We start from the raw sequence: 15943 nt of genomic DNA on the forward strand, positions 1-15943 counted from the left end.
GTTTCAGAATCACAAACAATGCAGGAATTCTATAAAATTTCAAAACCGTAAAGGTTTAAAACTTAGTTGAGGAACGAATTGTTTAAAAAAAAAGTTATAATTAAATCATATTATTATATCCTGGACAAAGCAATTGCTCCTTTTACTTACTGGCACTGAGGTGAATTTTGGGCTTAAATAGAAAGTATAGCACTCTGCTCAAATAACCATTTAAAAGCAGACAGGTACTCTAGCATTTGTTAGTTCCATTCAAAATCAAGAATACAGGAGGAAATAGGTATGTTTAGTTTATATAAAATGAGACGTACGATCATAAGCAGCTTTAGTAATTGCTCTTGCTGCATTCTTCTGAATATCAGGAATTGTAGAGTTTTCTGCAAATGAGAGGAGCTTCTTCAGACCCCCCGTCTGCTGAATCAGCACCATAGTATCCATATCTTCAAGGCAATTGGCTATCACGGAAAGTGTTTCTATATGCAGGTCATTCAATTCCTAATAATAACAGCAAACACAATTTGAGAAAAGTGTAATAAAAGGAATTCATATTTTCCAAATTTTACTGCAAGAGGGACTCAGGTCAGTCAGAACATAATGTGATTAATTTTATTGTGACAGAGGCCCAAGTTCTGTTTGTTAATGTAACATCACTCTCCCTAACCATTTAAGTTACAGGATGTCAAGGAGAAGAGCAAGCACCAACCATCCCAAGACTTTGCATCCTCCTCTGGGGAAGGGGCCAGCATGTTTTTGATGGTACACAGGACAGCTGTACCATGTTAAGTGGAAGTATGGTCTTGTTATTGTCTTCATTTGGAGATTAAGGATTAGGAGCTGTGTAGGGGTGCCAAATTGACTAGGTTAATTTTTATGTTTTAACTTCGGTAAACCAGAGTATACAGATATTTAGTCAAACAATATCTAGGCGTTTCTGTGAAGGTATTTTTTAGATGAAATTAATGTTTAAAACCATAGACTGAGTGAAGCAGATTATCCTCCATCATGTGGGGTAAATGGCTCTTGCTTCACCTTGGAGAAAAACTATGAACCTTTCCACCGAAAAGAAAATCATGAACTTGGAGAATAGACTTGTGGTTGCCAAGGAGGAGGGGGAGGGAACGGGATGGATGGGGAGCTTGGGCTTAATAGATGCAGACTATTGCCTTTGGAATGGATTAGCAATGAGATCCTGCTGTGTAGCACTGGGAACTATGTCTAGTCACTTATGATGGAGTATAATAATGTGGAAAAAAAAGAATCTATACATGTCTGTGTAACTTGGTCAGCATGCTGTACAGTAGAAAATAGAACACTGTAAACCAGCTATAATGGAAAAAAAATCAGTATTAAAAAAATGGCAGACAAAGGTTAAAAGACAAATTCTAGCTAGGTGTTTCAAGAAAACATAAAATCATAAACAGTAAAATCATAAACAGTAATTTAAAATTCTTAAATCTTTTTTTTTTTCTTTTTAGGGCCTCACCTGTGGCATATAAAAGTTCCCAGGCGAGGGGTCAATTTGGAGCTATAGCTATAGGCCTATACCACAGCCACAGCAACACCAGATCCGAGCCACATCTGCGACCTACACCGTAGCTTGCAGCTAAGCCGGATGCTTAACCCACTGAGTAAAGCCAGCGATTGAACCTGCATCCTCATGGAGATGAGTGAGGTTCTTAACCTGCTGAGCCACAATGGGAACTGCAAAAATCTTAAATCTTCTAAACTAGATGGGGATGGCCTCTAGCATTAGTCTGCTTTAATCATGCTGGTAAACTATGTAGCAATAAGCAAGTTCATCCATTATATTTAATGACATGCTTAAATACAATAAAATTTCATTTAAAAATATTCAATAATTTGCATTATGTAACACCACTTAGGAGATATACATCTCCTCATAGAGAGCTGAATGAATGTTAAGGTACCTTAGTTTCTAGGATCTTAATAAGGAGGTCCACTCCTTGGTTCTCTCTTAGCATTGCCCGGGACTCCTTATCATTTGTAATAACTCCTAAGGTTTTAAGAGCCAACAACTGGATAACTGGATATTCTGTCTTCAAGAGATCTAATATAGAAGGGATTGCATTCAGTTCTTGAAGAGTAGCTCGGCACTGAAAATCCTGCCAAGACATACAGATGTTCCAATAAGTGATTTTTTGAAGCAAAATACAGTCTCAAAAATAGAGAAATTCTATTTTCTAACAAAGAACATTAAAAGTTATACTGTTACCATCTTTTATTTCACTTCCACATTAACTCACAAACAAAAATAAGCAAACCATCAATTGACAATACCAAAATATTCATTTTAACTATAAAGATAATTGTCAATAATAGGAAATAGACATGATCTATGACTTCTCAGTATCTATTGTCTCTTTATTATACAGCAAATTCCTCTTACTGTAAACAACATTACAATGAAAGCTGCGCTAATGAAATTCTTTTCACACTCTCTACCCTGTTTCAAATAGTATTTGATAAAATGAAATGATGGTATCAGTTCCTTATTATCATTCACGTGGATTGTTTATAAAATGCTTATCTGCATGCAGTGCTGTCGGCAGGTTCTGTGCCTGCAGATTTACATCAGGTTTAGTTCTGACACATGCCCTTTATTTAGGACGTTCACAAGATCAAGGGGTCATTAGAGGCCAGACAAGTCACTTCTCCTGGTGTGTCTGTAATCCTGGGTGTGTGTGAGTGGTGGAAGGAGGGGCTGCTGCAATGAGCAATGGAAAAAACAAAGCAAAAGGCCATGAAAAGCCCCCAAACCCTGACTGCTCAATCATGACATTTTAAACCAAAACATGGTAAATTTACAGTAGCATTAAAGGCGGAAAAAATCCACCGCCAGCTTAGCTTTCCTCTGTTCATCCTTCAACTGACTTATAATATTCAGCTTCCTTCGGACATAAAAATTGTAGGTTGCTGTTTGTTATGGTGAATTGTATCCTCCCCAAATCTCTGGTGAAGCCCTAACTCTCAGCACCTAAAATGTGACATTTGGAAACAGGGTCGTTGCAGATGTAACCAGTTAAGGTCAGGTCATGGCAAAGAAGGGTGGCTATTTAATGGTGTCTTTATGAGATTGGTGTCTTTATAAGAGGAGGAGAGAGAGCTGACAGAGACTGCAGAGATGCAAGCCAGGGACTGCCAAGGACCCACAGCCACCACCAGAAGCTGGGAAGAGGCAGGAAGGGTTCTACCCAGGGTCCCAGCGGGGGGATGGCCCTGCTGCCACCTTGATTTCAGAAATCCAGCCCCAGAATTGAGGGAATAGATTGCTGTTTTTAAGCCACCTGATTTGTGGTACTTTGTCACATTAGCCCTAGGAAATGAATACACTATTATTAACTAGTACTTCCGTTATGAAGAATAGTGGAGGGAAGCTTTTTTCATTTCCACTTGCTAAAAAATAGAGAAACAGAGCTACTCAGGCATCTTGGAATAAAACACACAAATGGGATAATTTAGGCCTAGAGGATGAAGTGAAGTAACCAGAGAAGGCACACAGCTGCATGTCCTCTTTAGGAAGCATGTTGTTAACACCAGCGAGTGCCCAGCCTCACGGCACGTGGCATGGACATGCCATGACCCCGGGGTGCACACTCTGGGTGCTTTTTGACATGAACCCATTTATCTTCTTTTTCCATGTATTTTGTGTAGATACTTGGCTTCTTGATACACCCTCGCTCACTTTTGCTTCTATATCTCTTCTTTCACATTCTCTCAATGGCTATTTAAATGGTGTCTTTTGGACCTCCCGCTGTGGTGCAGCCGGTTAAGGGTCTAGCATTGTCATCGCAGCAGCTTGGGTCACTGATGTGGCAAGGGTTTGATCCCTGGCCCAGGAACGTCCATATGTTGTGGATGTGGCAAAAAAAAAAAAAAAAAAAGTCAGAGTTCCTTCCCATCATTGTACAGTGGAAACAAATCTGACTAGGAACCATGAGGTTGCGGTTCGATTCCTGGCTTTGCTCAGTGGGTTAATGATCCTGCATTGCTGTGGCTGTGGCTGTAGCTCCAATTGACCCCTAGCCTGGAAACCTCCATATGCCACAAGTGTGGCCCTAAAAAGAAAAAAAAAAAAAAGGTGGCTTTTACTTCCAGTTGATCTAAAGCTTATCAAATGTGTGTGGGAATTGTTCAGCCTGCCCTGCTGTGGGTGTGAGGCTGTGCATGCTGGTTTGGGGATTGGGAGGTTGGGGTTGGGGAGGAGCCTGAGGATGGGGTAGGTGGGCGAGGGGGAGGTAAGCAGTTTCTTCGGTTATGAAGGAAAAGCAGCACAGTGATGTAGCATCTTGAAAATATGAACGATCAGTTCTGTTCAGCAAAACTCAACTCACTAGGTTTTTACCAACAAATAAGCCTAATCCCAAATCTTGGTACATTGCATAGGGCATATGGTACAACTGATTGGATCACCAATATTATATCAATAGGTAACTGCCTTGGTCAAAACTAGATCAACACTAATACTAAATTTCCTGTTTTGGAAGAAATACATTTTATTTAGTATAATCTTGCCTTAATTTGTAAGCCACTCTATTCTTTTAAAATAAGAGTGTGTTCCTGTTGTGGCGCAGCGGAAACAAATCCAACTAGGAACCATGAGGTTGCAGGTTTGATCCCTGGCCTTACTCAGTGGGTTAAGGGTCCAGTGTTGCTGTGAGCTGTGGTGTAAGTCGTAGATGTGGCTCGGATCTGGCATTGCTATGGCTCTGACGTAGGCCGGCAGCTACAGCTGCAATTAGACCCCTAGCCTGGGAACCTCCATATGCTGCAGGTGCAGCCCTAAAAGCTCAAGACAAAAAAAAAGAGAGAGAGAGTTCCCTGGTCACCTAATGGCTAAGGGTTTGGGTTGTCAATCCTGCAGCTCGGGTTTGATCCCTGGCCCAGGAACTTCTTTTTTTTTTTTTTTTTTTTTTGTCTTTTGCTATTTCTTTGGGCTGCTCCCGCGGCATATGGAGGTTCCCAGGCTAGGGGTCCAATTGGAGCTGTAGCCACCGGCCTACGCCAGGGCCACAGCAACTCAGGATCCGAGCCTCGTCTGCAACCTACACCACAGCTCACGGCAACGCTGGATCCTTAACCCACTGAGCAAGGGCAGGGACCGAACCCGCAACCTCATGGTTCCTAGTCGGATTTGTTAACCGCTGCGCCACAACAGGAACTCTGTAGGAACTTCTACATGCCGCAGGCAAGGCCAAAAACAAACAAACAAAAAACCAAAAAAAAAAAAAAACCTCCTGAGCTATGTTTCTAAACTACTCTTTCATAGAGGACAATTACTTACAAAATGTGAAAACTGAAACGTATCAGCACTAAACTTCCTTTTTTTTTTCTCTGAATAACTGCTAAATGGTACCGAGAAAAATTGATTATGTAAAACTAGAGTGTTATAAAAGCTTATTCTTTTTTAAAATGGAAAAATAAATTCTATAACCAGCTTTTGTCAAAACACACGCTTTTAGAAATTAATCTTACCTGGACCAAGTTGTAAATGCACTCAATAGAATTCTTCTTCACATCCGGGTCTGGGCTGCTTAGCAGTCTGATGAGAGGCTGTAATCCACCTTGTTCAAATATTTGCACTTTGCTGGTATACTCTGCAGACATGTTTGCTAGGCAAAGACTAGCAAACTCATGGATAACTACTTCTTCTGTGTATCAAAAAAGTAAAAGAACACAAGTCTGTAAAGGCTTATTCAACCATTACTTTAAAACATGCTTCGGAAACCAAAGCTCCACACATCTTACCTTGGTTGGAGCCCAAATTGGTTTGAGAGATTTTAATGATAATTCATAACTGGTGTTTCATAAATTATTTTCAATAGGTAGTGTAATCAGATGTGAAAAATAAACCATTCCCAATTTTTGAAAAAGATGTAGGTGGTAACGGTACCTTCTGGAGCCAGCTGAGCAATCACAGAATTCATGACGTCTAACTCCCTTAGCAATTTTTTGACATCGTCTACAAAAGAAGAAATACTAATGTTTATTAATAATAATAATGGCAATGTCTGTGGAATAGTTCCTTATGAGATAGGTTCTATTATTGTCTAAGTTTAGAGATAAGAAAATTGAGGCTCGAAATCACAGAGCAAGTAAGTGCTGGGGATGGATTTCACACCCAGGCGAGTCTGACCCCAGACAGACTCCAGCCCATGCTCCTTGATCGCTCCACTGTACTGCTTCCAAAACACGAGAAAAGATGACTATAAATGTGCAAGAAGTGCCTAGAACACCTGTCAGTCAGGTTGAGTTACTGTGCCCGACAGTTGCTTATTCTATAACTGTAATTCTTTTTTTGTTGTTGTTGTTTTTGTTTTGTTGGGAGGATACTTTAAATTTTAGATTTTAATAAAACTAGTACAAAATGCAGATAAGAATCATCCTCAGCCTTTTTCCATAGCTGCGTCTTATTTGCTTTCCATTTGATTATCAGAAATACCAAAAATGCTCACAGATAAGTCTACCAGTTTTTTTTAAAGTTCACTTTTATATTATTTGTAGGAGCCTAAGTAAAGGTAGATAGTTACTCCCCTACTTCTTTCTTGCCAACCGTAACCCCCTTTTCCTGAAAAATAAGGCATAGCTGCTACTTCAGTTTTGCAATTTCTCATCTTGGTCAATGATCTTTTCTGTAAGCCAGCATTAGCATTAGAAGTTTGGGAAAGTTCATTTTGCAGCAGCTGAAGCAAATGGTCTCTAGATGAATTTTTCCGCATTAACCACTGGATTTTTTTTTTGGTCTTTTCTTGGACACCTTTTCCTGTGGGATTTAGAGGTATGGCTGTTCCTCACTCAGCCTGTCAAAGCTTCATTCTCTCTGTTCTGTTCACAATGGCTCAAAGAGGGCTAGCGGACTTAACAGCTGCCAACATGCACACAAACAGGCTTTCAGTACAGAAGAACAATTGAGTTTTGGGAACATGAGGGACTTCATTTTACTATCAAAACTTGTCTGAAAAACACATTACCTCCACAGGTTAAGAAGTAAGAGCCTTGGCATAATACTCAGATCATTCCAAGTGTCCTATAATCTACACAGAAGGGCCATTATGGAAAAGCTTGCTGTCATTCTCTTCTCTTTCTTACGAGTCCAGTCTGTGTTGTTTGTGATGATATATATATATATATATACATACATACATATATATATTTTGTCTTTTGTCTTTTTAGGGCTGCACCCACAGCATATGGAGGTTCCCAGGCTAGGTGTCAAATCAGAGCTGTAGCCGCTGGCCTACACCAGAGCCACAGCAACGCAGGATCGGAACTGCATCTGCGACCCACACCACATCTCACGGCAACGCCGGATCCTTAACCCACTGAGCAATTGAACCCAAAACCTCATGGTTCCTAGTCGGATTCGTTTCTGCTGCGCCACAACGGGAACTCCTGCAATGATATTTCTGAAGGCGGTACCAAGATCTCCTATTTTTACATGCTTGAAGAAAAGCATTTCTGGGCTCTTAGGTCTCCCAGTACATTCTCCGTTAAGTATACACAGTAACCTAAGTTTTCAGAGTTTCTGCTGCCACACTGACCACAAGCTCAAGAAGACTCAGGCCCTGTGGGCTGTCTCTCTGCTCTTGATGTTTCTCTGCAGGAGGATCTGCTCCTACAGGGAGGGCCCCCCTCAGGGCCCCTCCCCAACCCCTGGCTGCCTCTCTAAGTGCTCCCTCGCCTTGGTCTGCACAAACAAGGTAAAAGTTTTGCTAGAGGATTCTCTGGGCCATGGAATTCCTTCCAGATATGAATTTAGCCCAGATCTGTTCAACAGCAAATCTAGTATGTTTATCACTACACCACGTGCTTAAGGCTCAATGGATGATTCAGAGTCAACGGCAGCTTTTATAAATTGGTGGCATGGTTGATTAACTTGTTATTCTGCTTTTTGACACCAGATTGTTCAAATGATCCTTTTCTTGAGGTTAAATCAGCAAAAATAATGGATAAGCGGCTACTCCTGTCACTTTAAACATAATGTTCATCTCTGTCCCCTTCTTTCTCAAGAGTGACACTCTCGGATTTAGCAGCATGAACTTGTGGTGAGGCCACATGAACAGGTTCTAGCCAAACAATGTGACACCTACAATTCTAGCTCTTCTCTGAACCGCCTTTCTTCCTGCAGTGCCTTCATGCTCTCTGTTCTAATTGCTTTCTCACAAGTTTTAGGCTTCATAATATTGACCATCTAATTTAGTCTTGAGCTGGTAGACTCTTACATCCACCTTCTCCTAAGATGGCAAGCTCTTTGGATTGCTTTCAGTAAAGTCTGGGCTTCCAAGGCAGCCGCTCCTTACGAGGATCCTGATGAACTCTCTCTTTAGCTGACTTCTTGAAATGAGTCTCTGTTATATGGCCTCGTGGAACTAAACACAAACTGGCAGGTAAAAGAAGACAGCAGCTCCCTGTTTGATAACAAGTTGTTAAACAAAGTAATTAAAATGCCTATCTTGGTTGACCCAGGCACATAGCTCAATCACTCTAGCAAAAAAAAAAAGAAAAGAATTTATTTGCAACTGCAAAAGGGAAAGATGGTTCTCATTGCAATCCTTTAGCACCTGGAATGTTGGAACATTCTGTTAGTCCATCCACTATGAGCACAGTGATATCGCTGAGTATATTAAAACCAAATGAAAGTACAAATTTCTAAAGAGGCATCAGTTATTTTAAGACTACCCAAATATGGTGATTTATTTATTTATTTATTTATTTATTTTCCTATGTAAGCGATTTATTTATTTATTTATTTATTATTTTTTTAATAATTTTTTTTTATTTTCCCACTGTACAGCAAGGGGGTCAGGTTATCCTTACATGTATACATTACAATTACATTTTTCCCCCACCCTTTCTTCTGTTGCAACATGAGTATCTAGACAAAGTTCTCAATGCTATTCAGCAGGATCTCCTTGTAAATCTATTCTAAGTTGTGTCTGATAAGCCCAAGCTCCTGATCCCTCCCACTCCCTCCCCCTCCCATCAGGCAGCCACAAGTCTCTTCTCCAAGTCCATGAGTTTCTTTTCTGAGGAGATGTTCATTTGTGCTGGATATTAGATTCCAGTTATAAGTGATATCATCTGGTATTTGTCTTTGTCTTTCTGGCTCATTTCACTCAGGATGAGATTCTCTAGCTCCATCCATGTTGCTGCAAATGGCATTATGTGATTCTTTTTTATGGCTGAGTAGTATTCCATTGTGTATATATACCACCTCTTCCGAATCCAATCCTCTGTCGATGGACATTTGGGTGGTTTCCATGTCCTGGGTATTGTGAATAGTGCTGCAATGAACATGCGGGTGCACGTGTCTCTTTTAAGTAGAGTTTTGTCCGGATAGATGCCCAAGAGTGGGATTGCGGGGTCATATGGAAGTTCTATGTATAGATTTCTAAGGTATCTCCAAACTGTTCTCCAAAGTGGCTGTACCAGTTTACATTCCCACCAACAGTGCAGGAGGGTTCCCTTTTCTCTACAGCCCCTCCAGCACTTGTTATTTGTGGATTTATTAATGATGGCCATCCTGACTGGTGTGAGGTGGTATCTCATGGTGGTTTTGATTTGCATTTCTCTTATAATCAGCGATGTTGAGCATTTTTTCATGTGTTTGTTGGCCATCTGTATATCTTCTTTGGAGAAATGTCTATTCAGGTCTTTTGCCCATTTTTCCATTGATTGATTGGCTTTTTTGCTGTTGGGTTGTATAAGTTGTTTATATATTCTAGAGATTAAGCCCTTGACAGTTGCATCATTTGACATTGTTTTCTCCCATTCTGTAAGTTGTCTTTTTGTTTTCTTTTGGGTTTCCTTTGCTGTGCAAAAGCTTTTCAGTTTGATGAGGTCCCATGGGTTTATTTTTGCTCTAATTTCTATTGCTTTGGGAGACTGACCTGAGAACATATTCATGATGTTGATGACAGAGGGTGTTTTGCCTATGTTTTCTTCTAGGAGTTTGATGGTGTCCTGTCGTATATTTAAGTCTTTCAGCCATTTGGAGTGTATTTTTGTGCATGGTGTGAGGGTGTGTTCTAGTTTCCTTGCTTTGCATGCAGCTGTCCAGGTTTCCCAGCAATGCTTGCTGAATAGACTTTCTTTTTCCCATTTGATGTTCTTGCCTCCCTTGTCAAAGATCAATTGACCATAGGTGTCAGGGTTTATTTCCGGATTCTCTATTCTGTTCCATTGGTCCGTCTGTCTGTTTGGATACCAGTACCACACTGTTTTGATGACTGTGGCTTTGTAGTATTTCTTGAAGTCTAGGAGAGTTATGCCTCCTGCTTGGTTTTTGTTTCTCAGGATTGCTTTGGCGATTCTGGGTCTTTTGTGGTTCCATATAAATGTTTGGATTGTTTGTTCTAGTTCTGTGAAAAATGTCATGGGTAATTTGATAGGGATTGCATTGAATCTGTAGATTGCTTTGGGTAGTATGGCCATTTTTACAATATTGATTTTCCCAATCCAGGAACATGGAATATCTTTCCATTTCTTTACATCTTCTTTGATTTCTTTGATTAAAGTTTTATAGTTCTCGGCATATAGGTCCTTTATCTCCTTGGTCAGGTGTATTCTGAGGTATTTGATTTTGTGAGGTGCAATTTTAAAAGGTATTGTATTTTTGTATTCCTTTTCTAATATTTCATTGCTGGTATACAGAAATGCAACTGACTTCTGAATGTTAATCTTATATCCTGCTACTTTGCTGAATTTATGAATCACTTCAAGTAGTTTTGGGGTTGAGTCCTTCGGGTTTTCTATGTGTAGTATCATGTCATCTGCATACAGTGACAGTTTGATCTCTTCTCTTCCTATATGGATGCCTTTTATGTCTTTTGTTTGTCTAATTGCTGTGGCTAGGACTTCCAAAACTATGTTGAAGAGCAGTGGTGAGAGTGGGCATCCCTATCTTGTTCCAGATTTGAGTGAGAAGGCTTTCAGTTTTTCCCCATTGAGTATTATATTTGCTGTGGGTTTCTCATAAATGGTTTTGATCATATTCAGGAATGTTCCCTCTATACCCACTTTGGCGAGGGTCTTGATCATGAATGGATGTTGGACTTTGTCAAATGCTTTTTCTGCGTCTATTGAGTTGATCATATGATTTTTGACTTTTTTTTGTTAATGTGGTGTATGATGCTGATTGATTTGCGTATGTTGAACCATCCTTGTGAACCTGGGATGAACCCTACCTGGTCATGGTGTATAATTTTTTTGGTATGTTGTTGGATTCGGTTGGCTAAGATTTTGTTGAGAATTTTTGCATCTATATTCATCAATGATATTGGGTGATAGTTTTCTTTTTTGGTGGTATCTCTGTCTGGTTTTGGAATGAGGGTGATGGTGGCATCCTAGAATGTCTTTGGGAGTATTCCTTCTTCTTCAACCTTTTGAAAGAGTTTAAGGAGGATGGGCACCAATTCCTCTTTATATGTTTGATAAAATTCACCTGTGAAGCCATCTGGTCCTGCAAATATGGTGATTTAACCATGTAGCTTCAGAGGTGCATTTATTTATTGAATAATGGAAATATGACTTTTCGTTTAGATCAAATGACTGATTGCTCTTTTTTTAATCTTTTTTTTTTTTTTTTGGTCTTTTTAGGGCCACATCCATGGCATATAGAAGATCCCAGGCTAGTGATCGAATCAGAGCTATAGTTGCCAGCGTGTGCCACAGCCACAGCCACGCCAGATCTGAGCCACATCTGCGACCTATACGACAGCTCACAGCAATGCTGGATCCTTAACCCCACTGAGCAAGGCCAGGGATCAAACACAAGTCCCTCATGGATACTAGTCTGGTTCGTTACCACCAAGCCATGACGGGAACTCCCTGGTTACTCATTTTTTATTCCAAGTGTCCTAGGACATGTAGGAAAAGTGAAACAGTAGCTCTTAATGTGTTGGCACTCTTAACAAGAAAGGAACTTCATAAGCAGTTGAGGATGCCATGTGTTTATCAATGTCATCAGAAAGTTCAAATAGAAAATCAGGTAAGTTAACTCCAATAATGGTTTGATTTTCTTCACCCTATTCATGGAATCAAAAGAAGGCCCTTGGAAGTATATTCAGCATACTTGAGACCTGAGCACTCAGTGGAGATCTTGAAGCAGCAAAACTCTTTCCATGGTTAAGCTTTTCAAGTGCAGACTGCACTGGTCCTAGCACTGGTTACAGACCAGCTGGCCAGCTTACAAAGGGTGGTTTGACAGGTCTAAGGGAGCCATCTTACTTAGCACCCAAATGTTCCCCTGGCCCGGGAACCTCCATGTGCCTCGGGTGTGGCCCTAAAAAAAAAAAAAAAAAGAACAACAACAACAAATAAAAACAGGAAAAAAGTCATAGAAACCTAGACATTGAGTTAGAAAATATAAATATAAACAAAAATTATAACTCTCATTTCTCCCCCAAAATCATTTAGGAGACTCTGATTTAGCACCTACATTAAGGATCATAAAAGATTTAGTCAATAGAAAGTCTACCAAACTGTGAGGCAGAGAGTAAAGCTGTCATTCTAGCTCTCATCTCGGTTCTACTACCAGCCACCTGCATGACTTTGGGGAAGGAACCCAATCCTTCGAGGGATTGTTCCTATTTTTAAAGTAAGGAGTTGCGTGAGAGGTGTTACAAAGCACTTTTGGTTCTCAAACTCTGTGCTGTGTAAAGAGAATAAAAGGTAAGAAGTTGAAAGATTTTTTTCCCTCTTTTGGTTATAAGTAATTCAATATGGCACATTCAATACAGCAGGATTAGTCTATAGACAACCCCTGAGATGGATTTATGAAGGCCCTACAGTACACATGATTACTATTATGTAGGAGAGTGCCTGCCACGTTGTGAGTACCATATAAATGTTGAGTGGTGTGTTGTAATCTCTGTTGGAGGAACATGCACTCCCCCACGGCAGTCCTCACCCTTTTCATTCCTGAGAATGCAGAGGCCCCACCTTACTGCATAGCCACTGTTAGAGCTCCTGTCCCCATGAAGTACCCCCACCCAACACTGCAGGTGCTGTCCATGCAGTCTCTGCCGCTGAGGTGGTGATGGCACAGATGCCAGACCAAGCTCCCTTCCCCCTCCCCTCTCTTCCTCCACTCACAACTGTCTGTAAAGACACCAAGGCTACAGCCCCTGCTGGACACCATGGTGTAAGGAGCCCCCTTTGTCCCACACAGGGTCCAGGGTAAGTGAGCTGGGGCAGTGCAGGAAGTTGGGGGAGGATCTGTGCTTGTGTTTTTGCTGAGACCGTGGTGAAAGGGAGAACTGAGGATGATTTTAGCCAGGTACCATGACAGAGAGAGACGTGTTTGTTCCTATCAGCCTGAGTTTCAATGATAGAATTCAGCCTCCACCAAGAAAGTCATTTTTTGGTTATGAATAACAAGGCATTTGTTGACTAACTCAAAAATCTACCACTGGAGTTCTCTTCATGGCTCAGCAGTTAATGAAACCAACCAGGATCCATGAGGATGCAGGTTCGACCCCTGGCCTTGCTCATTGGGTTAAGAATCCCTCGTTGCCATGAGCTGTGGTGTAGGCTCACAGCTGTAACTCCATCCAATTCAACCCCTAGCCTGGGAACTTCCATATGCCACAGGCGTGGCTCTAAACAAACAAACAAACAAACAAACAAATCTACCACTACTACATGAAAATGACTTACAAATGGAAAACATCCCTGTTCACTAGTCAGGGACTGCCTTTATTATTTGGTTTTGGTCAAATTGATATTCTAATAGACATAACAGCTATTTTAACTCATACTATTATTCTACCATATTAAATATATAAAAAAAGCTCAAGCAAGAAATAGGTCTGATTTAAGGGGTCATGTTTAAATTTATTTTGGGCAAAGTATAGCTTGCAGCTTTGAAAATGTATCAAAACTTTTTACTCTGGGCTTCATTTACTCTGAAATACACATGAAGTGTAACTTATATACAGACAGACAAATTATATTATCCTAACTCAAGGGGAAAAAAAAACATTTTAGGAGTTCTCATTGTGGCTCATCAGGTTAAGGACCTGACGTCTCTGTGAGGATGCAGGTTCAATCCTTGGCCTCACTCAGTGGATTAAGGATTTGAGTTGTCGCAAGCTGTAGCATAGGTTACAGATATCACTCAGATCCAGTGTTGCCATGGCTGCGGTGCAGCCCCCAGCTACAGCTCCAATTTGACCCCTGGCCTAGGAACTTCCATATGCTTCAGGTGGGGCTATAAAAAGAGAAAAGAAAAAAAATTTATTTTATTTTATTTTTTTTAATTTTATGGCTGCACCTGCAGCATATGGAAGTTCCCAGGCCAGGGACTGAATCTGAGCCACAGCTGCAGGCTACACTGCAGCTGCTTGATGCTGTATCCTTTTATTTTATTTTATTTTATTTTATTATTTTATTTTATTATTTTTGCTTTTTAGGGCTGCACCCATGGCATATAAACGTTCCCAGGCTAGGGGTCAAATCAGAGCACAGTTGCTGGCCTACACCACAGCCATAGCAACGCCAGATCTAAGCCATTTCTGCGACCTACACCACAGCTCACGGCAACGCCGGGTCCTTAACCCACTGAGCGAGGCCAGGGATCAAACCTGCCATCTCATGTTTACTAGTCAGATTCGTTTCCTATGTGCCACAGCGGGAACTCCTAGATCGTTTCATCCACTGAGCAGGGCCAAGGATTGAATCCCTACCTCTGCATTGACCTGAGCTGCTGCAGTCAGATTCTTAACCCACTGCACCGCTTCCATTTTAATTTTAAGAGACAATAATTGCTCTCCTAACTTTTAAGGGTGGAACATACTACATCACCAACTATGAGAATTTCTGCATGGATATATATATATATACACATACATATATACACACACACACACATTCTTATATTTTAAAAATCCCTTAAGATATGAAATCATACATTAGTTGTACATTGTATTATTTAACTTTTTTGTTAACATTAAAGTCAGTTTAAGTAAAATTAAAACAAATCCCTTAAAGTTAAAATCCCTTAAAGTCATCACGTGAGATGACCTAGTCTTAAAAGCGGATACTTACTGTTAGAAGCCAGGATTCCAAATATCATAGTAGCATTTCTTCTCACAGTTTTGTCTTCATGGGTGAGCAGCTTTGTTAAAGGTTCCACAGCACCAAGTTCAAGGAGAGTTGCTTTGTTTTCCTCACCTGACATCACAAGTAAAATTAACTCATCCATGGAGAGCAATCTCATCAACATTCTCGTGTCATTCCAATTTCTTATTTGCCATTTGCCTTTCACATTCCTCTGCTTCCACACATTCGTCTCTCAGAATAAACCTCAGCGCACAGGGATCCTGGGCATTTGCTGCTCTCCCATCCCTGGATGGCTTCCCCACCAGTTCATGGCTCACACTGAACCTCCTGAGGGGTGGGCCTTCGCTGACCACCCTACCTCATGTCATCACCACATCCCAGTCCTTCTGCGCTCTTATCCTCCTTTACATCTTCCTACCACTTGACCAGCTCTGTGCGTTGTTTGCTTACTTCCCTGGACCTTAACTTTCCATGAAGACAGACACCCTTTCAGTTGTACTCTCACATAATCTCAGTGCCTAGCACAGGGCCAGGCATGTAATGGGCACTCAATAATACTCAGTTGCATAATTAATTATGAAAATTAATTGACACACATAGTCCCCACATCAAGTTCAAGTGTGTGTGGTAGAGATTGGGGGCTCACTGTTCACCTAGTAGGTTTGCCTGCAGCCAGCATGGAAGTGCATTTATGGAAAGGAGCCACCAGGTAACTGGGGACACTTCAGCTGTGGCAAGAAGCCCGAGAGCCAGGTCAGTGAAGGCCAGAGTCTAGCCTAACTGTGGAAGCAGTTTATCCACACCCTAATAAGTGGGATATCATTCTGCCAAGTCTGGAATGATGTTTAAGTCCTTATTTAATTTC

The 15943-nt window shown here is 40.8% G+C and overlaps 1 protein-coding gene across 2 annotated transcripts in view; it reads right to left on the bottom strand.

The window, feature by feature from the left end:
• ARMC3 (armadillo repeat containing 3) overlaps window positions 1-15943 on the bottom strand; it is a 92633-nt gene that overhangs the window by 61639 nt on the left and 15051 nt on the right. For both annotated transcript variants that reach the window (XM_047755339.1, XM_047755340.1), the window contains exons 4-8: window positions 15064-15189; window positions 5909-5977; window positions 5491-5666; window positions 1926-2120; window positions 309-492 (exon numbers count right to left, since the gene is read on the bottom strand). In XM_047755339.1, coding sequence (XP_047611295.1) covers window positions 309-492; window positions 1926-2120; window positions 5491-5666; window positions 5909-5977; window positions 15064-15189 — 750 coding nt within the window. The remainder of the gene's footprint in view (window positions 1-308; window positions 493-1925; window positions 2121-5490; window positions 5667-5908; window positions 5978-15063; window positions 15190-15943) is intronic.

The sequence above is a fragment of the Phacochoerus africanus genome, chromosome 12 (assembly GCF_016906955.1).
Source record: "Phacochoerus africanus isolate WHEZ1 chromosome 12, ROS_Pafr_v1, whole genome shotgun sequence".
NCBI classification, from domain to species: domain Eukaryota; kingdom Metazoa; phylum Chordata; class Mammalia; order Artiodactyla; family Suidae; genus Phacochoerus; species Phacochoerus africanus.